This window comes from Drosophila busckii, chromosome 2R (assembly GCF_011750605.1).
Source record: "Drosophila busckii strain San Diego stock center, stock number 13000-0081.31 chromosome 2R, ASM1175060v1, whole genome shotgun sequence".
Taxonomy (NCBI): domain Eukaryota; kingdom Metazoa; phylum Arthropoda; class Insecta; order Diptera; family Drosophilidae; genus Drosophila; species Drosophila busckii.
The window spans coordinates 13,099,806-13,124,621 of NC_046605.1; the positions used below are offsets into that span (position 1 = coordinate 13,099,806).

General features: G+C 40.8%; 4 protein-coding genes across 4 annotated transcripts; 2 read left to right on the forward strand and 2 right to left on the reverse strand.

Moving 5' to 3' along the window:
- The first annotated feature begins 43 nt into the window (after positions 1 to 43).
- Positions 44 to 4,657, forward strand: LOC108597713 (peregrin). The gene is made up of 4 exons (XM_017984402.1): positions 44 to 1,341; positions 1,402 to 2,660; positions 2,775 to 3,043; positions 3,109 to 4,657. The coding sequence occupies exons 1-4, from the start codon at positions 249 to 251 to the stop codon at positions 4,583 to 4,585; spliced, it is 4,098 nt and encodes a 1,365-aa protein (XP_017839891.1). The 5' UTR covers positions 44 to 248; the 3' UTR covers positions 4,586 to 4,657.
- Positions 4,658 to 9,683: 5,026 nt separating this feature from the next.
- LOC108594726 (putative mediator of RNA polymerase II transcription subunit 26) lies at positions 9,684 to 11,411 on the forward strand. The gene has a single exon (XM_033293349.1). It carries the CDS (start codon positions 9,684 to 9,686, stop codon positions 11,409 to 11,411), a length of 1,728 nt encoding a protein of 575 aa, XP_033149240.1.
- A 966-nt stretch (positions 11,412 to 12,377) lies between these two features.
- LOC108594727 lies at positions 12,378 to 14,561 on the reverse strand. Its single transcript, XM_017979866.1, has 2 exons — positions 14,259 to 14,561; positions 12,378 to 12,476 (listed from the first exon to the last, which is right to left on the reverse strand). Exons 1-2 carry the CDS (start codon positions 14,559 to 14,561, stop codon positions 12,378 to 12,380), a joined length of 402 nt encoding a protein of 133 aa, XP_017835355.1.
- A 7,954-nt stretch (positions 14,562 to 22,515) lies between these two features.
- LOC108595516 (growth arrest and DNA damage-inducible protein GADD45 alpha) lies at positions 22,516 to 23,894 on the reverse strand. Its single transcript, XM_017980770.1, has one exon. It carries the CDS (start codon positions 23,599 to 23,601, stop codon positions 23,131 to 23,133), a length of 471 nt encoding a protein of 156 aa, XP_017836259.1. The 5' UTR covers positions 23,602 to 23,894; the 3' UTR covers positions 22,516 to 23,130.
- Between the last annotated feature and the right edge of the window lie 922 nt (positions 23,895 to 24,816).

A 24,816-nucleotide genomic window follows, 5' to 3' on the forward strand; every position in this document is an offset into this window, starting at 1 on the left:
CGTTGCCGCAAGTGTTGGAAAACACTGAAAGTCACATATTTTGTTAAAAATTCGCCAGAATTCGCAAGCGAGCACAAATTTAACAAAAAAACGCGTTGAAATAAGACAACTGCGTACGTTGCTCCAATAACAATAAGATGTACATATAAGTAGCGTACAGCACGCAGACACCCGGTCACCCTATTAACAATAGCAACGCCTTACGCCGCAAAGCACACGCTGCTGCTGCTTGCAGCTGCAAAAGCGCAATGGGACTCGACTTTGATGTCGTGGAGTACTGCCGTGGCGTAAAAACAAAACAATCCCAGCCGCCATTTGGTTGTCCAGTGCGCGACTGTGATCGAAGCTATAAGACGCTAGCCGGCCTGCAGGGCCATCTAACCAACTACGATCACGACAATCCACAGCCGTTAACGCCAGTGCTAAAGCCAAACAGAAAAAAGGCGCGCTCCGCGAGAGCGCTGCATTCAACGCCCAAAGACAATGGAAGTGGTGGTGCCAACTCCGAAGGTGAAAATGGCTGCAGTAACAGTCGCAGCAATGCGAATCCCGAGTCGTTGGTTTGCTATAATGAGCAGGAGGAGACGGTTACCTTTAACATCGATGGTAAAAGTGTGCGCCTGGGCATAGAAGAGCCATTGCCCATGGTGGATGAGGAAGAGTTCGTTCGGCTGGTTGAACGTGGCTGCATTTTGAATGCGTCTGCCGTGCCGCTGGAGCAGCAGTCAGCTTGGGCACAGGTGAAGCCCCCAGTGGCGAATGTGCGTGAAATCGATGACTACAATGTGCCTGATGCCCCGCCACGACCCTTGGCCTACTATCGCTTCATAGAGAAGTCGGTCGAGGAGCTGGACGGAGAAATAGAATACGATGTAGATGAGGAGGACTCTGCCTGGCTGGAGCATATGAACGAGCAGCGTGCCAAGCTAAATCTCAATGCGGTTAGCATAGATACCATGGAGCTGCTAATGGATCGCCTCGAGAAGGAATCTCATTTCCAGGCAGCAGCCAATGGAACGCCCACGGGCGTGGAGGTGGACGATGATGCAGTCTGCTGCATTTGCCTGGACGGCGAATGTCAGAACACCAACGTGATACTCTTCTGCGACATGTGCAACCTGGCGGTGCATCAGGATTGCTACGGCGTACCCTATATACCCGAAGGCCAATGGCTTTGCCGACGCTGTCTGCAGTCGCCCAGCAAACCAGTCAATTGTGTGCTCTGTCCGAACGCAGGAGGCGCCTTTAAGCAAACGGATCACGGACAATGGGCGCATGTGGTCTGCGCCTTGTGGATACCCGAGGTGCGCTTTGCCAACACGGTATTCCTTGAGCCCATTGGTAAGTATCTTTAGAGGAAAGCTACGAGATGCCATTTAATTCCATTGTTATCCTCAACAGATTCCATTGAGACAATACCAGCGGCGCGTTGGCGCCTCACCTGCTATGTGTGCAAGGAGAAGGGCTTGGGCGCCTGCATACAATGCCATAGAAACAGCTGCTATGCCGCCTTCCATGTAACCTGTGCGCAGCAGGCGGGTCTCTATATGACTATGGATACGGTCAAAGACGGCCACAACGATAGCTCTATGCATGTGCAAAAGTTTGCCTATTGCCATGCGCACACGCCCGCGGATGCCAAGCTGAAGACAAATGTGCCGGACTTTGAGGATACGCGCCAGAAGATGCGTGAGGCACGCAAAGCTCTGGCCAAGAAACGTTCCACTGCGCCCGTGGTGCTCATACCCACGATACCGCCAGAGCGCGTGCATGAGATTGCGAGCATGGTGCATATGCAAAAGAAGAAAGAGTTTTTGGACAGGATTATTGCGTATTGGACGCTGAAGCGGCATTATCGCAATGGTGTGCCGCTGCTGCGACGCTTACAGAGTCAGGGCAACAGTCATGGCATGTTGCAACGCAACGGCATCGAAGGCTCGCCGGACACTAATGAGCTCTACCGGCAGCTTAAATATTGGCAGTGCCTGCGCCAGGATCTGGAGCGTGCGCGTCTGCTTTGCGAACTGGTGCGCAAGCGTGAGAAGCTTAAGGTGGCCTTTGTCAAGATATCGGAGGAGGTAGTTATGCTGCAACTGAATCCGCTCGAGTCCGCATTAGCCAAGCTGCTCGATGCGCTCGAAACGCGCGATACGATGGAAATCTTTCGCGAGCCCGTGGACACTAGCGAGGTGCCTGACTATATGGACATTGTGAAGCAGCCCATGGATCTGGGCACAATGCGCACCAAGCTCAAGGACTGCAAATACAGCACGCTGGAGCAGATGGAGGCAGACTTTGATCTTATGATACAAAACTGTTTGGCCTACAACAACAAGGACACGGTATTCTATCGTGCTGGAATACGCATGCGAGATCAGGCGGCGCCACTGTTTGTGCAGCTGCGCAAAGAATTGCAGCGGGATGGACTGCTCGAGCGTAGCCAGCGTACGCTATCAGATCATGTGGAGCTGGAAGTGGAGCAGGAGCTGCGACAGCTATTGTCAGCGGTGCCCAGTGAGGATGTGGTACAAAAGCTGCTCATACTAGCAGACAAATCGCAGGTACTCAAGAATCCCAGCTACCGGACCAAGAAGATTAAGCAAATACGTCTCGAGATTACACGCATGCGCAAATCCTTGCAGAAGTCGCGTTTCCAAGCGGTAAGCATCCGACCATCCACACTGAGTTGGAATAAATAAAATGCCCATCAAAGTGTATATCCGAGTTGGTTGCAAGCGCTTATTATATTTATAATATTTTTTTTTAACTTGCAGCGCCATGCGGCACAGTCGCAGAGCGAGGACGAGTACACGCCTCGTGTTGCAACGCCGAAACGCACGCGTCAGCGTCTTAATAGCAGCGCCATGGACTTGGACGAGTCACAGGATCAAGCTGATGAAGAAGAAGACGAAGACAGCGAGGATGATTCACTGGCTGAGGAGGAAACCAGCAAGCTGGGTTCGCACTTAACGCAAACACCGCCCTGCAGTCCCGTCAAGAGTCTCAACAACAGCAGCAGCTCACCCGTTGGCATCAATCGCAGGTAAGTAACACAGCCAAGTAATACTTGAGAGCATTTATGACCAGAGCGCTCCCAATCCTTTGCAGAACTGCCATTTTGCTTACTCGTAAGGCTCAGGCAGCGCTCAAGCGTCCCACGGAGCCGCTGACGACGCCCGTTAAGGAGGAGCAACATAATTCACAGTCCTCCAGCACGCAGTCCAACAGTTCCAATGCCACTGCTGCCACCGCTGCCTCCAGCACGCTTAATGCCAACACTCCCACTGCGGTAGCAGGCAATAGCTTTGGTCTCAATCATGTGGCTGGCGCTGTTGCAGCGCCGTCCGTGCTAGGCCTAAGCCAAAAGCTAAGCACGAGTCTGGTCTCCAAGTCACCCAAGCGTCCAGCGCGCTATCGCCGCCTGCCTTCCATGTCACCAAAGAAGTCGCCCATACCTCAGGCCAATGCTGTAACGGAGGCGGCAGCAGTAGCGACGACGACGACGACGACGGCGGCGTCGCTTCCCTTCGAGCGCATACCCGACAGTTTTCGAGTTTATCGCGCCAACAATCAGCGTGATGTGAGCGATGAAAGCGATGAGGCACCCTCCCAGTCCAGTAGTCCCTGCAGCAGCTGCTCCGACTTTAGTATGAGCGGCAGCTGCTCCGACTTTGACAGCGATGAGGCTAGTGATGGCGATGATGCGGACTCGGATAGCGTTAGAGCGCAAGGGCTGCAGCAAGACGATTGCACGACAGACGCCATGGATCTGGAGCATGGCAGTTTGCAGTCAGGCCAGCGCAATGGCAACATGGCCATAAGCAGCGAGGACAGCAGCGAGGAGAGCGAAGAGGATGACGATGAGGAGCAACAGCCGCTGGGCAGCGGCAAGCCACGTGTAACACGTAACACGCCCACACCGCTGCAAGGGCGTGGCAGTGCCATGTCAGCCGCCCGTGGACGCGGCAAGCGGCGCAGTAATCTCAGTGAATCCACCACCAGCTCAACAGCAACGCCGCCACCGCGTGCCGTCAAGCTGCGAGCAGCGACGCCCAATGCCTCGCCGCTGGTGAATAACATAAAGTCGCGACGCAGCACCACGACCAGCGCCATCAACAACAACCGCAGCAACAAGCATGCTTATGAGGAGGCCGAGCATGAATCGGAGTCCACAATGACGCGCGCATCGAGAGCCACGCTGGAGCCGCTGCAGCTGGTCTGGGCCAAGTGCCGCGGCTATCCCTGGTATCCAGCGCTAATACTTGATCCCAAAACGCCCAAGGGCTTTGTCTACAACGGCGTGCCGCTGCCCGCGCCGCCCACCGATGTGCTGGCGCTGCGTAAGAATTGTCTGGACGATGTGGTCTTTCTAGTGCTGTTCTTCGATGTTAAACGCACCTGGCAGTGGCTGCCGGCCAATAAGCTGGACATACTCGGCATAGACAAGCAGCTGGACCAGCAAAAGCTTGTGGAGTCGCGCAAGCCGGCGGAACGCAAAGCCGTTAAGAAGGCCTATCAAGATGCGTTGCTCTATCAGAGCCAGGTGTCCGATTTGGAAGGACAGGGCCCGGATCCCATTATGTGAAAGCTGTTTGCCTGTTTGCAGCTGCAGCAACCCGCCTTGTAATTAGTTATCGCTAAACGATCTATGGTTATATATATGGATATATATATATATATATATATATAGAGAGAGAGAGGTTGTGTGTATATATAGCGTTGTAACTTGCGCTCGATTTATTATTATATAGTCCAGCCATATGCTAAGTTAGCTGCAGTGAAAGGCCCTCCATTTAGCGTATTTCGTTGAACTTTCCATTTGATAAATCTTTTGATTGCTTGTTAAACAAATTGAATATTTATATTTTATATTGATGTACATTTAGTTGAAATTTGTTTGCTTAAGTTTAAACACAATCTTTTTGCAATTATTGTGTAAAATCAATTGCTGCTCACACACTTTAATCTTCTATAGTTTTATCCCTTAACAACAACCACACGGAATGGAATTAATTAACCTCAAGACGTTACACGCAAAATCAAATCAATGTTTAAGTTAAATAGTTTTAAGCTAAAAGAACACATAAATCGTAAATCTAGCTAAGCGCAAGACAAAAGTTGAAAATTGTAAAAAATTCAAAACAACAAAAAAATCAATAACTAATATTACAAATAGCAGTAAATTGTATGTGCGAATGTATGCATGTGTTTGTATATGTGTGTATGTGTTTGATTTTCGTATGCAAACAAAAACAATGTTTTATTATTACAATTATTATTATTATTATAATTACGCTGTGTAATTAATGCAAACAGAAAGTAAAAGAAAAAAATTATTAATTAAATATTAAGTGAAAATTCATAGCTAATTAAGTATTGTAGTAGTTGGTCCTCCCCCAATAACAAGATTGAATATTGTTTAAACTTTAATGCTAAAGTCAAGTAAACGAAAATAAATGTTTTAAACAAAAGTGCAAGTGTTTTTCGCTTTACAGTTTGAGAGTCACCCCAACAACACTGAGACGCAGGCGTATAAATAAATTAAATGTTTTGCCTACAAAACAATAACAACAATTATAGCAATTGACAGCTGGCAGCTTGACAACAGCTTTAAATCAAAATTAATTTTGGCATTATTTAAGCTATTAGGCTGACATAATAACTAAACACTCCAAAGCTTAAGCCTTAGACAAGCTTTAAGCTGATTAATTGTGGCAGTGGGAACAGCAGCTTGCAACAGTCACAACACTGACTGCCTGCCTGCCACTTGGCCTCCATTAATAATGCAAATTAATTTTGCGCACATTTGTGTTTAAAAATTTATTAATATAGTTGTTAAGTTGCTGCTGCGGCAATTGTTGTTGCAGTCTAGGTCATTGCGTTGGCGCTCTAATTGATGTATTTAATTTTTAATTACTTGTACATACATAAAACGGAACTCGCAATGGAAGCGCGCTCACTCTTGGAACTTCCCCAAAAACCAGTTTGCATTTATTATAACATTTTCTTGCGATTTGATTTTTGTTCAGCCAAGCAAATTGGCCAAGTGACGTAAATACGTCAGACAACTATGGCAACGGCTTTTGCTTTGACGTTTATAAAAGAAAAATATATTTGGGTTTAAAAATAAATGGCCTTGACGTTGGAGCTGGTAAAAGTGGCTTTGTTATATATTTATAAATGTTTCCAATTAGAACATTTATTGCAAGCATTTTTTAAAGCATAAATAAAATAATATAATACACGCTTATATTAAATTCCATTTGACAGCAAATATTTCGCAATTATTTGAACAAAATCACATTGTCATTAAGAATAGTGACAAATTGCCCAAATGACCCCAAACCCCACTGCTAACTTGTCCTACTACTAAAAATTGCGAAATACCAAAAATTTATAAGCAGCTTAGCCATGGTTTTAGTTATGGTCTTTAGCTGGAAAATCAAACTTTTGGGTAAAAACATTTGTTAGCCATTCAGAGCTTCAAGCTGCCTAAATGACGAATTTAAGTTGAATTTTTAAATTAATTTGCTGCTGCACGCAGACAAAAAATTGTGACGTTGTTTGCTGTGTAAACTGGAAATTGGGTCTGGGTTTTTTTTTCTACATTTATTTGAAGCACGGAACTGCGCTCAAGCCACACGTGAGCTGGTCAACGTGCAAAAATTTATATTTTTTGGAATTTTTTTCTCGTTAGTTTTTGTTTTTTTTTTTTTTTAACTATAACCGCAGTTCAAGTGCGTTTATTGAGCGTTTGCCTTGTCTCGAAATTCAGCGGAAGACTTAAATGGCGAAATAAAGTACAAGTTCAATATTTACATAAATTGGCTTGGCTAATAGAGGGCGGGTGTGTGACCTCTAGCTACTGTTTGCGCTTATTATTATCTCACTTTTATAACGATTGCAGCTGAGAAAATTAAGTCAAACGACAAGTGGTGTGTTCTCTGCGTTAATATGTACAGCAGACAGCTTAATTAACTGTACAGGCTGTGTTAATTATATTGCAATTAGCACCTGTGACATGCACATTTCGCACGTTTCATCAGTTAAGTTATGTTGTGTATACGCCGCTTTAGCCAGCGGCTAAATAAGTGCAAGATAAGATAAAACACAACGTGCAGTTCGTACTGTAGCCCTATGCTCTAATTAAAGGCGGACGTGCCTCCATTTCTCCCATTTGTATTTATTTTGCTTAATAGAGCGCGTGGACAACAGAAAAATTAAAATAAATTGAACATGACGCAGTTGTCCGAAAATTCTCGCCTGTATCTTTATCCCAGGCAAGTGCTGGCAAATGCTCAACCATGTGACGTTGCCGCCTCATCGTGACTGTGGTCAGTTCAAGAAGAAAGCTTATAAATAAAATCTATACTAGAAGCGAAACTACGACGCACAAATTCGACGCTCGCTTGGCAACAAGATTTTTGGCAATTTCATGGAATCTTATGAAATCTTTGTCTGCCCGTGAAAGTTACTTACTTAAGTTTGTTTTGTGTATTGCGTGTACAGGTGAAATAAATAGCAATTGTATTACAATGTCAATGCCTTGTCATATGACAATTTTTTATATGGAATATGAAGCCAAGCTCGGAGTTTTTACTTGAAGCATGTGCTGAGCAGTGGATGAAGATATTGAGAGTAAAGAGTTATGTTGAAATTATTCTCCTTGTCAAATAACGGGCTTATAATTGATTGAATTACTTAATAATTAGTTTATAAGTATAAAAAAATAATGTATAATCTCAATTAACTATGGTTGATTTATAAGCTACGATTATTCACCTAGCAAACAAATATAAATATTTAATTATTTTTTCATGCTAGCATATACAAATCTTAAACTTGCTATCAACATGTAGTGCAATGTTGCTTAAACAAAATAAGTTTGTTGAATATATGATTTTAAAAATAATATACGGTTTGTTTTCAATTAGCTTTACTAATTATTCTTTAACAGTTGCATATGTTTAAAACAATAAGGAATTTACTTTCTCGGCTTAAGGAATTTGCTTATTGATCTTCACTTCATAAAAACAACCGCAAAGAATTTTAACTGATTTTCACTTTTGTTACATGCAAATAAAAAGTCATTACAAATTTTGCTTTATAAAATTATATACAGGCGCATAAATTTGTGAATTGCCCATATAACGGCGCCGACTGAAATTAACGTGAATTTATTATTACACAAAAAATATAAATAAAAATACCACAAAAAATGACAAAAATTGTTGCGGCTTTAACCGGTTGGCTGCCGCTCAGCTTGGCCCCCAAAAGGCATTCGGCTGGGCAAACCCGCCCACCTTAGCGTCATGCAGGCGCGTCCAGCCGGCGACTGTACAACGATTCTCGACTAAAAATAAACTTAAAGCCATATATGGGTTTTTGATTCTACATAAAATGCAATATGTGATCAAGGCGTCAGTGCTAAATTGATATTTTGACAAATGTGCGTTGCATTTAAATAATTGTTCAGAGCGGTCAAAGTGCCATGCATAAATCAATGATTAATGCAACTAGTCCATTGGGAGTGGGAGGGAGCGGGGACTGCCCTTCGCTAGGGCATAATTTATGCATTGGTCACTGGCAGCCATAAATTGGCAGCTTTTATGGCTAAAAATAAACACGACTGTAGAACCAGATTCAGGTTCAGCGGCAGCTTCAGCCTCAGCTGCAGTTTTAGTTGCGGTCCTGACCTTGAGGCAGTTGCCAGTGAATGGAACGGGCCTGCATAACGGAAGAACCCCAAACGACAGATGACAGCCTAAATGGACTGGGGATGTGGCTGCTACAAAGACTGCAGCTTCTACTACACTGTAAAAATTTAAAATTCTTAGCCAAATGCATATTTAAATATATTAATAGAATTATTGTATATTCTAGAAGTGACAAAGTAGAAATTTAAATTTAAAAAATATGGTTTATATTCAAAATATAATTTTCAATAAGACAAGATTATGCAAAAAATATAGTTGAATTGAAAAAATTACAAAAATTTAACAACATTCAATTGTTGATATCTCTGTTTAATTCAAAAATTTCTATCATTTTACGACGAAGGCAATGGGATTGGAATTATGGATCTTGTATTACCAACAGCGTATAAATAAGTTCTGCAATGACTTATAAATAAATAAATAAATAAATTTGTAATAAAACTTCTTAAGCATAAAACAGACTTTCAATATGAGAAACACTTTTGAAATAGTTTAAGTTGCTTAAACAAAATTTTGTTATAAAGTTAGGAAAGTGCGCATGATTAAACTGCAAATATTTTCTCACGGTGTATTAACTGATATTGATGGCTAGCTGGCAATTAAAACAAACAGGCAGAGGGCTTAACACAAGAATCGCTCACAGCTTGAACTTGTGTAGTGCAACTGATACTGAGCTCGGGACCGGGACCGGGACCTAGGGTAAGAAAATATTTATTAGCGCATCCTCCATATTGAGACAGAGACTTGTGGAACGTGTATTGAGGCTCAAGGACAGCAGCAAGCAGCAAGTAAATTCCGGCTTGCGGTTCTTTTTAGCATCTGCTATAAAAACCCATGAGATGTTGCTTCAAAGGCAACAGTTCCACTCAACAAGTCAACGAAGTTGCAGCGAAGTCTTGGCTCTGACCAAAAGTCCTGCCAGTCGTTGTCGTTAAGAACTCTGAAATTCAACAAACCACCAGCAAGATGCGCTTGTTCTTGCTTAGTCTGGTGCTGGTGCTGGGAGCACGGGCACATAGCATTGGTTATCGCACCAATTTGTACGCCTATGCGCCAGCGCGTGGTGAGTTTCCCGTAAGCAGTGGGCTGGCTCCTGGCTACCTGCGCTACTTGGATCAGACGGGTGCGGAGCGCTTGGTGGCCTTTAACTACCCGGATCCGCTTTATGGCATACGCAGCGAAGCCGCCGCCGCCGTAAAGAGTAGCCCAAGCAGTCCCGATTATTTGTCTCTGTTCCGCGCCTGGTGCGAGCAACGCTACAATGCGCTGCGTGTGGAGCTGGAGCGTGTGCGTGCGGAGGGCAAGCAGCCCACGCCAAGTATGCTGGCGCAGTATGAGCCGCTGGAGCAGATTATCAAACAGAATGCCTTTGAAGCAGTGCCCGGCTTGAGTCCCGAGGTGCAGCGAGCTCGTGATGAGCATTTGCGCATCTGGAACGCGGCCAGGCTGCAGGTGCTGCAAGCCGAAAAGTCGCCAGTGTATCAGCAAGAGCAGCAGCGCATAGAACTCAAATCGCAGCCAGCCACAAACTTTGCTGCAATCGAAACAACTCCCGTTCAAATCCAGCCACAGACCCAGACGCAACCCCAAGCTGTGCAGGAGACGCAGGAAGTGCTGCGTGCACGTGAGGAGCATCTGAAGCGCTATCAGGAGGCACTGCAGCAGCAGCCAACAGCAGAGCAGCCACAAGCTCAACCAGTTCAACCAGCGCCCTTTGCCAAGACCAACATTGAGCCCGCCAAGCCAGTGGAGGAGACCGCCGAAGTGAAGCGTGCGCGTGAAGAGCATTTGCGGCAATATCAGGAGGCGCTGCAGCGACAACAACAAAGTGAAGAAAAGCAACCACAATACCAAGTGATTGCTGCGCCTTTGCCCACTGCTGCCATCAAGAGCCAACTGCCCGCCAGCAACATCAAAGTGCACGAGCAACAGTTGCAGCTGCTGAACAAGGACAAGCTCATCGCTGAGGACAAGGTAGCCGACATTGAAGACAAAATACGCTATGAGGAGCGCGAGCAGCTAGCCGAACGTCGTCGTGAGCAGGAACAGCGTGAGCTGGAGCAACGCCAGGCAGAACTGGAGCGTCAACGCGAGGCAATGCGTCTAAGCGAGGAGCAACAACTGCTGGAGACCGAACGCATTGCGCTGCAGCAGCAAGAGCAGGCGCGTCTGGAAGCCGAGCAGCTGGAGCAAGCGACACTGCTGCAGTCGGAGCAGCCAAGCTACAAGGCAACGCCCGCTCCCGGCAAGCCACAGCCCGCTCAATCGCCAGCGCAGTCGCAGCCACAGCTGATCACACAACAGCAACAGGTGCAGAACGGTTTCTTTCTACGCATACAAGCTGGCGAGGCACAGCCTGCGGTTGTAGGCACGCCCATTGCCAATGCCGAGAGCTACTTGCTGGCCGAGCACAGTCAGAATCCCTTCCTGCTGCGCTACATTCAACACTCACCGCAGGCTCAAGCGCAGGTCAAGTTCAGCAACGAGAAGGCAGCAGCTGCTATTTCCAGCACCAGCACCAGCTCCAGCGCTAGCGCCAGCTCCAATTCGATTAGTGAGCTAGAGCAGGCTACACGTGAGCACTTCAAGGCGCATGCGATTGCGTTGGAGCAACTGCGTCTGGCCAATCAGCAGCAGCCACAGGTGCTGGCTGTGCCCTGCGGTGAAAAGCATGAACGCTCCTTTCCGTATTAAATTCTTGCACAATTCAGCAGCAGCATTCGATATTCCAACTCGCACTCAATTTTTTAACTAGATCTAAGCTATTCGTATTCGCTTTTGTATTCATTCACATTCACACACAAGCATACTCATACTCGTACACCTGCAGCACTAGGCGATGCACACACCCACCCACACATACATATACATATATAAATATCTGCAGCAACTATATATTGTTTCGATTCGTTAAGTTGAATTGCATGCAAAATATATAAAAGTGAAATGAAATGAAAACGGGGGTTTTATTCCAGTATTTTACTTTCAATACTCTTTTACTTACTTTAGAACAATTTTAATCAAGCTAGCCTTCAGTATAGCTCACTGGTGAATACCTAGTAACCTCTGTAATTAAAGAAGTAAGAGCCGGTCAGTAGCTTTGGTCACCCGATCAGTTATACAAAACATAAATGAAATTTACATCGGGATTTCATTTAACAATAATCACAGTAATTAATTCAATACTAATTAGTAATAAATTCAGCATTGTTTATTATTCTAAAACAATAACAAAATAGCTTAGCGTTGGTGAATTTACTGCATGCTTTTGAGTGATGAAATCACCAACAAAATCACTTCTTATAGGGATCCCCTATTGGGAGCCACTTTAGAAGGCGTCGTGTTTGAGGATCTGTGTGATTATTTAATCGCTTCAGCCCATTCCTGCGGGACATCCTCAATACTCCCAAGACCTGCCAACTCAGCATTTATTATTCAAAGGGTTAAAATACTCTGTTTCGAATCAGGTTAAGTTATTTTATACGACAATAAATGATTTAATTGTGCATAGTTTAGCCGCTTATGAAGTTCTTGCTTATACAATCAGCTGGCGGCTGCGATTTGATTATCGTTTACCACTGCCACCAGACAAAGGAAGTTGTGCTACCATGAACAGTTAGTTTCAAGAGAACGTTCTCATGCAAATTTTCGTGTTGACTTTTAGACTGTCGCCAGTTTGTCGCCGTTGAAATCAAAATGCGCATAAAATGCGTATTTGCGTATACGCAAACTGGAGCAGCAGATCATCAGATGAAGCAGCTGTAGCAGCCATAGATTATACAGATTATATGGCAAATATGCCGCTAGACTCGGCACTTGACTTGAGCGTGTTGCATTCAACTGGCCGCAGGGGCAGGTAAAAATTAAATATGCTTAAAACGGTACAAAATGTTGAATGTATAAATTGAGGCAGCTCATAAAACATGCAGGAAAATTTGCATATGCCCGAACAGGGTGCTCAAAATAAAAACTATAACTATAATTGTTTTTGATTTACATTTATTATTCAACAGCTTAAATAAAAATGAAATTTATAAATTTAAAATTAACTGCATTGCTCATGGTTATCGAAGACTCAAACTATCAGCTGCAATTAAGTATTAAGTTACTCACATCAAGCAGCGCCAGAATTAAATTTATTTTTACTCTCACTTTTTATAAAAAATTCTATTCAAGCGCTTATTACACCTGCATGTTGCTCTTATTGCAGCACCCTGTGCTTACGCTTATACATAAATCACACGCCACCTACTCACTGACCTAGCTCAACACCAGCCAGCGCCAAACGGTGTAAAAAATCACAACAACAAGAACAACAACACTGGGCATAACACTAGCAGCAGTCGCGCCATAACTGTTAGCTATCATTTGACGATTTGATAGGCAGCACTGCGATTACGTGTCGTATGAGTAATCAACGCTAGAGCGTGTGGCTTGCGCGCTTGTGACTAATTTTAAAATGTGTGCTAAAGTGCCAAGATGTCAAAGAAGCTGTTTGCCCATATAAAGGCATGTGCCATTGTAGAAGATGTTCGCGCTGCAGCAATTGATAAGAGAGAACAAAGTTTATCACATAGAAGGGCAAACGCCGGATGTTGCTTAGTAATAGCAGCGCCAAAGTCCGCCATTGACTCATCAGAAGTGGGTAGAAGTGTAGATTGGGGTGAGTTGATTGGATAGGTGCAACAAATTAACAAAATAGGAAATACGCAAAATCAAATTTTGTAGTATTTGTTGCAATTATTTTATAAAAAATCATGCTTAATACTTTACATTGTTGAGCTTATCTTTATGCTAAGTATAAATTTGCATTAATCCATTCTGGAATTGTTAAGCAAATTTAAATTCCACATAACCAGGCCTCATTCTCTTCACTAATTTCTCTTCACCAATCAAATCGACACACTAATGGTCGATACATACTTAATTTATGATGTCTAGCCTAATCACTGGCTGAATATAGCATATGTCTAATCAAATGCCAAATTTGATTTGGTTTGGCTGATGCAAGAGCGAACAATTCGCTGAGCAGACAACAATCATTTGTCTGCTCTGATAAATGGGGTTAACAATGATAAGTTGGCCTTCTAAATAAAAATAGTGCGCAGTACGCTTGACATTAACATGCAGACTGATGTTGGCTATTGATTTTGATAGCAAAAATGCTTCATTTTAATTTTAGTAAATGCAACAAATGTATTTTTAATTGCAGGCAGCTCCAATTGAAGCGTTAGTCTAAGCTATGTAGTTAATCTTTATTTTCATAGTGTGTTTGTTTATTTAAACGTTAAGCCCTAATTAAACTAGTTTCAATTAAAATTGAAATTTAAAACTATCGTGTGTATACATAAAATATATATTTGTTACAAATTGCGGCCGCTTATTTAATTTCCAGGTAAGCAATAATCCATACTCGCCGCTGATTAAAGGCAGCGTTATATTTTGCGGATCGTAATAAAAGTCTCTGACCCATTGCTTGCCCTGTGACAAACAGACGGTTAAAAGATTAAGTTTAAAAGCTGTTGAGCTATTCACACTTACCGTATACGGGCAATTGTGATTGATGGTGGAGAAGTTTCTAACGATTTGCCAAAACATTTTGAACACAGCGTGTCGCTGTTGTCTAATGAAAACGCAGGCATCTATGGTGTAGTTGAAGATCCAGGGCTTGTAGCCAGTCGAGTCTCTACGCTGTAGCTCTAGTCTTAAGTCAACATTATGCGCCGGATGCAGTAGCTCGAGCTCAACGTTCAGCGTGGTTACATTTCGACTTATGGCACGCAGGCGACAACGTTGTATGGTGACCCAGGATTTGTTTTGCGATTCACACACGGCGTTTGTCATTTTGCAAAAGGCAGCCAGCTGCAAGTAGCATACTAGTTATAGTTACTATTCAAACTATAGAGTTTAGACACGCCTACATTTAGTGCCGCCATAGTTAATAGCAATGCGGCTGGCAACAAAATTTTCAACATGGCTTTGCAGCGCTTAGCAGTAAACTGAGCACAGTTTTGTTCTATTCAAAAATACACATTAATTTTATATTAGAGTGCAGCGCATAATTTACTTTTAATGATATTAGCAGCTGCATCAAATACGATTATTAGCTAATTGCTTTCTAATGTGTATTTCCAAATATAATTATGTGCAAGTAAATATAATTTATACTCTAGATTGTTGCGCACTTAATTTCATCATAATTAATTAATTAATTTCAGCTTAACCATAAAAGCTAAACGCCGCTCAGGTGCTTCCCCCCCAAGCAGATTGAGTTGTGCTAACAATGGCATTTTATTTTTGTTTTCTTTTTCTACGGAACTGCGTCGTCTGATAAGACATATAGCTCTATATATATCTATGTGTATAAATAAACTGCTGCTACTACAATTGCAAATTGCTGATATTGAAATTTCCACAATTCTATTTGTTGTTGTCTTAGGTTTTTCAGCGGAATTGGCTTTTGTTATTCTTGGCTATTAATAAATTATAATTTGAGCTATTTCTGTCTTTGCTGGGGTTTATTTTTGGACACTCCATGCGACGCATTAACCGTGGGTTGCTAACCATACGCTAAGTGTCTGCAAAGTCAGCTGATAAGCTCTGTTTACACGCGGTTATAAGAATTGAGCAAGTGGCTATATGTGTGTAGATATAGACACGACTACTCACTAATTGGCGCCTAGAGTTTGTTTAAATTTTGTGCATGCTTGAACTTGTCTGCGCTTATCATTAGCCAAACAAACAAACGAGGGCTATAACTGATAAGATATACATATAGTATATACTATATAGTAGGTCTTTGGCAGATTTTCTAATTGCTTCGCGGAATACTTGTACTCAATTTTATGACAAGACATTGACAAATAGACGTTGACCAATAACGTAGATTTTAGTCACATTTATGGCTTATTAAAGGTAAACATTAGTTCTTGTAATTCTGTCAAGTGTTTACTACAAGTTACGTCTAGCTCATATCGGTCGACCAACTATTGCCCATTTAAGCGAAATATTGCCCTAGAGATTATATAAATAATGGTCTGATTTTAGCTATATCACATTGTTTGTTTGTTTGCTCGTCTATGGCTATATTTATAATAACCAAAAAAAGTTAATTTGGTTGCCAAGCAAAAAAACAAGTGAACCAATTTTGACAGTCGCCAAAAACGTGAGCGAGATAGTCACATGCAATTTATCACGTTTGCGATATGGCTAAGCAAGCAGACAAACATATGTTTAGGAAATTGAAAACAAAGTTTTATATTTACCATAATTATAATTTATTTTGTGTTTTAACTTTAACTATAGCTTGACAAATGATTTTTAGTTTCAGCTGCTATCATTTTAACATATTAGTTCTTAAATCTAAATTAATAATAATATTATTTAATTCAAAATATAATTGTTAATCTATTATTTGCCTGTATTCTGCTCTTTCATTTTTTTCCGTCTTCATTTTATTTCAGCTTTTAGCTCTTATTTGCAATCTCGTATATTTATTTTGCTTTCTTGGCAATGTCTGCTAAACTTTCCGCTTTAGCTTAAGACAATTTAAAGTTTGTTTAAAATTTAACTGCGCTTGGGAATTTTTTAAAAGTATGTTCAAGCGATAAGCAGCCTTAAGCTAATTATATAAACAAATGCAGACTAAAAATATTTGCGCAAGAATAAATGTCTTAACCGTATATTTAAATAAAAATCTTTATTAAACATGTACACATGTAAATTTCCTTTAAATGTTATAAAAATAAACTTAATGAGCGCTAATGTGCCAATAAACGCAGCAGGCACAACATAAAACATGTTTGAACATGAAATATTGATAACAACTACAAAATATTGTTGCTCCATTCAACTGAGTAATTTGCTTTCGTCATGAATTGTGCTATGACGTTCATGTCTTGAAGTCACATTAATAACAAAAGGAATTTGCAAATTGAATTGTGTGTATGGGTGTGTGTGGGTGTTGGTGTGATATACATACACTTGGCTGTGTATTTCCCCTGGGTTGTGAGCAAATGTGCTGTGTTCTAAGAAATAAGTAGGTGAATTATATTTTGTTTGTTTGTTGATTAGTACGGCGAAGCTATTAGCCCAAAAATACACCCACTGATCGTATGAAAAGTATTCTGGGTTTTTTGAATAAACTGTTACAATATTTGTTTGCATTAAAATGCAATTTAAAAGGCGCATAAAAAAATACGTATTAATAATGTCGTATATAAAGTAATTTGTTTTTGTTTTCTTTTGTTTTGTTTTTGTTTTCGTTTTTTTTTTTGTTTTGCGGATGAGCAGCAGATTTGCGGCTAAGCTGGGAATTTGACTTACGTGAGAAAGTTTTATGACATTGACGCAGTTGTTTGGCAGCTGTGTTGGCTGCTGGCTGCTTGGCCTGGACCTGACTTTTGGGTGGTTGGGTGGTTGGCCGATTGTGTAACGGTAACGCTGCGTATGCGCAACGATTTGCGTAAGCAAGGACAACAAAGACAGGTGCCTGAAAAAAATATTTTTTATTTGCATGTCGCACGATCAGTAACAACAACAACAACAAAAATTCAGTGTACCCATGTAACTGTGCATTTACAGTTGGCGCGCCGAACGTGCTACAGCACGCCCCGAACAGCTGACGCTGCAAATAATATAAAACAACAACGAAAATGAAAACAATATCAATTGACAATTGTCAAATGCACACAGACAGTTGACTTATTGCACAGACCTTGAGAGCGTCAACCCTGGCCCCCTATACTGAGAGTAGAGTATAGAGCCTACAGCTTATCAGCAGGCCACACTCGTTTGGCACGCGGCTGTTAGATAAGCGAGCTGCTGTTATCAGCTAACAGCCCGCCAGCCACACTAGGTTACCCACATATAAACATATGAGAACGCATATCTGCGTCTAAGTTCTTGTGAAATTCAACGCTCTTGTGCTAACCAAAGCGCCAGGCTTTTGATAATACAAATTAAATAATAAAGCACGCCGCAGACGGCAGCGCATATTTAATTCGCAGCCATTAGAAATTCTACGTTAATTTATTCTATTTTAATCGACAAAGCTTGCTTGTTTCAACAACAGCAGCATGCTCGCATTATGTCTGTGCTTGCCACAAGGTGCAATTGCGTCTTAAAATTGGCCACAACTGCAAATATTTACATTAACGTAAAGTAAAATTCCAAATTTACATTGCAATGTTTGAATTTATCATTTGCAGCGCTACTTTTATCTCACACACAATGAAAAGTGTGTCTGCCTTTGGGCCAACAATGCTTCACGTGTATGCAGAGCAATTATTACTTATTGTAAATTAGCGCGCAATTCCTGAAATTTGAGAAATTTAAATGCGCTTTTAAATTGAAACCTAACCCTCGGATTAGCGGTAACTTCCATATTAACGAATTATATTAAACACCTACCATGCATGCAGGCTTGGCAAATTTTTAGAATCGCATGCATGTAAATGAGTTAGGTTATATTACTTATTCATATATTAATTAATTTGATTTTTTTCTTAAAAAAAAATATAGAACTGGTATAGTAAAGGAATACTCTCGCATTGTTTTTAAATTCGCTTTAAAAGACGCACAAGAGTTTGATAAACTAATAATGCTTTTCTCATTGGAACTGGGACTAATTTACGTGAAGGTCCCTACCAACCTTAACGCTGATATATGCATAAAAGAGTAGAGGTTGTATGCACAAGACTATAATTAATGAATATGATCTAGGTTATGGATATATTTTCTTGGCTGAACTGGAAGTGATAAAAACATTTAAAAATTAAAAAGCGAACAAGTAAATAAATAATAAAGAAAGCATTAAAAGCACCAAGTTTATTATTTGTTTTTAAGTATCTCCCCTTTGTTATAGTTTATAAATCTGTTAAATGATAAGTGTTTGTTTTACTTATAAATACTTTGTGTGTTAATGTAATTTTGTTTACTTAACACATGCCGCGCATACTTTAGCCACACTTCTCTAAATATTTAAAAATTTTACAGAATTTATGTTTTTAAACAAAATTGCCATAAGAGATTTCATTTTTCGCTTTAAACTTTGCACAGTGGGCCTAATCAGTGCGCTACATAACATAAGCTTATCAGCCACGTTTTTTCGTATTTTTGCGAATTCATGCTAAAGCTCGCTTATGCCTCTTTCTGGTTAAACATTTTATATAGCACAAATAAAAATCTCGCACTACGCTGAACCATAAACTTAAGCCGCTTCGTTGTAAATTGTTAACTGCTTAGTTTCTAACAAAAATTGTTTGTTAGCTGCGTTTTTTCCTTCCCTTGTTTATTATTGTTATTTGCTCGCACTAAGCTCTACTTAGTTTTGTTTTGATAGCAAGACAGGTTTTTGCATTTGTTTGTAATAATTTTCATTCATATTAATTCCCCCGATCGCGTGCCCCTTTTGCTGTCTCATGTCTATTGCGCAGCTTTTGGACGCACTCTAATCAATTTTATTGGGCTGTGGAAAGGTTTTGTGGGTTCAGCTGGCGTACAATTAGCTTAATGCGTGCTAGTCTCTGATTTGTTTAGTTATGTGATAAAATGATGGAAATTTTGGCCATAATTTGTAACTGACAAACAAAAATATATTTTGGCTTTTTTTGTTGATATTTTTAGCAGCTGCTGCGACGTAAATAATAAACCAAATAGTTTTAATCAATAAATAAAATACGCAAGCTCAAGCTAATTAATAATACTTTTGAATATTTTTTGCGCTTTGTGGTAAATTCCCACATATTATTTGAATTTCATAAAAGCAAGAGTAATCCCCTTTATATGAAGCAAGCGTTCGCTTATCGCGTGCGCAGTCTCGTGTTGAGCGTTTGTTTATACATTTGTATAATCTGTGCTTTATTCTACAGAAATTCCCATTGATAATAAGTACGCATAATCCGAACTCAGCGCACACACACACATTTAGTTATACTTGTATTTATTGAGGGAAAACAACATTATAATAATATTTTTACATTTACATGCGAAAACATGTTTGCCATCACAATAAATGACAGTTACGCAATTGACGGCATTCTAATCAGTTGAACTAAATCAAATTTTCGATTTAAACTAATATTGGGTTGAAGCCGTCTGGCGATTTCCATTTAAAAATCACGTATACGCAGTGTAACCCAGCAATTAGCACAGTTCCATGTCAGTCACATGAACAACTGTGCACTGAGCGAGTTCTTAAAAATTTTATCGCAGTGTAAGCAACAGGTCAGCAAAAGTTGTCAACCGTGCAAACAAGTTGGCAACAGGTACAAGGCACGATAACTGGAACGTATTCTGCGTTAATACGGGTATTCCATTTGACGTAGCAACATGAGACTTGAGAATATGCTAATTCGCATTGGGGCTAGCACCAAGCGGCAGTGGATCACTCAAACATATACTGTGAATCATTTACCTTCAGCGACATCACCCATTGTTGTTCAAGTTTGCACTTTGTCTTGGACACGTCAATTTTTATAATTTTGTTTTTTTTTTATTTTGGCGAGAGCAGCTTGTCTGCCTTGAGTGCTGCTTTAGTCGTTGACTTAGAGAGAGAGCATTATTTAACCAAGTCATGCTTCCCGTTTAAGTGTAAATTCAAACTAGTTGAGCAAACTAATTTGCATATAGAGTCTATCGGGAAATCGCGAGGTTTCCCCCGTGTACAAAGTCAGCAGCAGCTGCTGTTCATTCACTTGTAACGTTTACTCATAGCCTAGCACGACCTGAGCAACATACAACAACAAATAATAATAATTATGGGTAGATTAGTTAAACTAGCTGCTTTAACTAATAGAGCTCAAGTTCATTGTTCTTCTTGTTGACCTGCAGCTATATTAAACCTTATTAATTTGATGTGTTAAATTTGTTGGTAATAAATTGTGTTATAATTGAGTTTGAATACTTTTATATTGCTTTGTTTTTATTTTTATTATTTCGTTAATTATACATGTTTATTTTAGAATAAACAATTTTTTCATAATATTTTTTTTTTTTTGAATAAACAGCTGAGAATTTTGTTAATGTTTCAATTATATGTCTGCTAATAAATTAGCGATTTTCGTCTAATTTTAATTACAATAGAGGATTGACAATATGTCCAGCAAAGATCACAGCATCCGAGCAGTTAATAATTGTCAATAAAGTTAACGTTTTTACTTCCTTTAATACATAAGTTAAATCTAATTCTGATTGAAGAATTTTTGTAAAATTATACAACGGATATAAATATATATATAAATATATTTAACCTAACCTTTAAAACGGATCGTGCTACTTTCACTCACTTAAATATCGTTCTTGTGTACGAATCTTTCAATCCGTATTTTGCAGTGGCCTTGTTTCAAAACTGTAAGCTCAGCATCCGAAAAGATACATTCAAATGACAGCTAATATATAATAATCATATTTGCAACTAACTTCTAACTTGTTCATGCTTATGTTCATTACTTACGGTTTTCAAAATCGGAATCGTATCCTGTTTGATTTTGACTGAAAGTTTTGTGACCGTTTCCGATTTAATCGAGAGTTTCAGATCTGTCTTGGCTCATAGAACAGCTCATTGCTGCTACTGGCTTATTTTACGGCAATACTGATCTGTGGCAAGTATCAAATAGTTTCGAAATATGTATTTCCAATTTCCAATATCTAAATGCAAGCTCAGCTCAGTTCTGTTCAATGTAGAATTGCACTGATCCATTAACAAAGCATTACAATGTGAAAGAATTATTAATTAAAAAATAAATATAAAATAATTTTGAAACTCTCTTAAATATATCAATCTTTCCCAACTGATAAGCTTTGACCTTGCGCAGTCGTTTCGCAATATTTGGAAATTTTTCTTTTTAGAAAATATTATCGCTTGACTGTTCAAGTCGAGTTTATTCATCACTTATTCTTGTATGTATTACTTGAGGGCTTGTCTGAGGTGCAATAAACCTAGCAGATATACTTAAAGCTTATATCTTGAAAATGTTCTTTGGAATTTACGCTACAACTTAAATATGAATTGAACTTAGTCTAAAGTACAAGCTGATTAAACCAAGCATGATTAAGAGCTAATAGTGGGCGTGCTAGGATTTCATTAGCAGATTAGTTTAACTGTTAAATTTATACTATTTACTCAACTGCCGGTCAAGGCAACTGTTTTATTGCATAAACACAGCGACAGACCTTGCAATTCAGTTTTCTGCTCATAAGCTGACCCATAAATTGTCAATCAACCTATCAATCATTGCAATGTCTTGGAAACTTTCTGCGATGTTGCAAAAATTTTCCAACGACACGATATGTTCATCTGTCTGGCCTTAATTATATTAACACAGCTCCAGCTCTCCAGGTCCCCCTCTGGCCTTAGTTAGCCAAAAAACGTGCTAAAACTTGTCCGCATATACTATGTAAATTGAATTAGCCAATGGTGTTGGGAACTGCGGCAATTCCAGATATGAAAGATAAGCACACACCCTCTCTTCATTCGGGGAATACCGTTGATAAGGTTTCTGTGTAATAGCTTGATGTGTTTGCTTTGTTTCATATCCTTATCCTAGGTCTTAGGGTATTTCTTAAAAATCGACGTCAAGCTGAAAATTTGTAATAATTTTTCTACAAATAAATACAGTAGTAATGTTTTGGTTTTTTCAAAAAATCTTTATTTTACTTAATTATTAAATAACATTTTTTTTTTGTTTTTTGTTTAACTTTTTTCTTATTGTTTCAATGAAAAGCTAACATAACAAAACTTTAATTTTTATATACAAATTACAATTTTTATTTACGTTATGTATATTTTTTATTATCAATATAAATGATTTTACGCTTCCAGCGAAAAATTGTTATATACATATAAAACCAGCAGCTTGTGTCACGCGCTCAAGTGTGTGTTGGTGTTTGAGTGTGTGTGTGATTTTATCTCTGGTTGTGAAATTCAGGCAGCCAGATCAAAGAGAGAGGGAGAGTGCTGTTGGCAACTGTAGCATGAATATGTGTGTGTTGAACTTCCTTGTTGTTGTTGTTGCTGCTGCTGCACATTGAATTTGCGACTCTAACGAAGGTCGACGGCTCTCACTCTCTTGCTCTCTCTCTGGGTCGCTCTTTGCCGCTCCCCCTTTCAATTAGGCAATCGATAATTGCCCATGGCTTTAGCTGCTGCTTCTTCTTCTTCATCATCCTCTGCTTTATATACACTTATACATATATGTATGTACATCAGTTTATGTATATGCTTTATAATATATACTATATGTATGTAACTGGGGCTGTGCGCCCAACGTCGGTTTCCGTAGAACTCTCCAAACGCTGGGGTGCATCAACCTTGCCTTAACTGGTTGACGTTATACATCAAGTTGAAACCATGTTTTGCCCCACTGTGACGGGCTTGTTCAATTTACAGCTTAGCTGGTCCAATATCGCCTGCTTACACCGCCGGCAACTGGACAATGGGCTGCTGTGTTGCCTCCCAGTGCGCTTCGCAGTAGTCGACCAGCTGATTCTCGGCCTTATTGAGTTGCTCCTCGATGAGATCGCCGGTCCAGGTCTTTTGCACCAGGCAGCATGACTCTATGCTCTCCTGGCCCAAGATGCGGCTCAACTTGGTGGCATCGTCCACCTTGATGACATAGATATCGTTCTCGTAACAGAAGGCCTCCAGCAGCACCTCGTGCATGTGTGTGGCCGAATCACCCGCCTTGGGCACTGCCATCAGGCAGAAGAGTGAGCCATCCGGTGACTTGGAGAGCACATTGATGGCCGCTGAGAGGCCAACAATGACACGAGATTCGGCTTGGGCGCGCAGCAGCGCTGATTTGACGGTGCGTCCAATGGGCAGGGCGCACTCGTTGGTGAGTTCCAGTTCCATATGCATGTTGACTGATTCCTCGACGACCATTTTGATATTGTTGTTCACTGTTTCTGTGCTTTTCACTTGGCTTTCAGCAATTTTCGTAGCCTCTGCTTGCACTTTGGTTTGAATGTTTATAGTTTTAGTTCTTGGCGCACACAAAACAATTTGTTGTTTGTTAATATTGTTGCACTGCTTTGCTTTTGCTTTTGATTTGGATGTCTTTGTATATTTGCCGTTAGGGCGCTCTTTTAACTTTTGATTATGAAATTCTTTTCACGCTTTTGTAAATCTTCAGGCGTTCTCAACCGTATCGCTCGACGCTTGTTTCAATTTTGACTTGCAATTTCACAATGAATGCCCAACTTAGGTCGCGTGGAGCTTTTATAGCAGCGCTCTCCCCAGCTGGAATTTCATCAGAGAAGCTCGCTCACACATACGCACACATACGCACACCCACTCTCAGCAACAGCACTCAACAGTTGGTTTAAGGCCAGCCGGCGTAAAAACCGTTTGGTACTCTCTCGCTTGCGCTCTCAGTGTCGCGCTCTTGTTTTGCGCTCTCAGCAAATTTGTTGCTATAGCTGTTACTGTTACTGTTGCGCTCAGCAGATTTTATGCCTTTTCTTTTTTGGTTTTTTGTTTTATGCCAAAAGATTTCCGTTAATTTGGGCAATTAACAGCTTTGATTACAGCTTTGCCATTTATTTTGGCCTCTCTAAGGTCAAGCAACTGGCTTAAAATAAAACTTCTTATATCGATTTGCGAGGGCGCATCTGCTGTGGGTGAAAGTTATTATCAGCAGGCGACTTGACTCAAGCAGAATTCTGTGAAAAGCTCATTAGCAGTATATGTATTCAGTTTAAAAATGATTGTCACAGATTTTTCTGCAAATTATAATCTTATGCTGCCTGCCAATTTTCCGATTTTTCAGCATTTCCAACTAACTCAACAGTTTTCGGCGTAACGCGCTGTCCATCACGTTGTAGTGCCATGCACTTGGCTTCGAGCCAGTGTGCGGCCAACAGGTCGCATGTGTAACGTGCGAATGTGAGTCAAAGGCATGAAAAATTGTGTGTGTCTTATGCTCGTTGCCCAAGTGATAACTCATGACATTAGCTGACGTCAGTATTTGGCAGACGGCCAACGCTGCGTATACTTTATGTAGCAGCGAAAGTGTTTGCCTTTTGTCTCCCCCATTGAGGCTTTTAATTGATGAGTATTGTGAGCGTTAAGCGCGCGCACGACAAACACATTTAATTG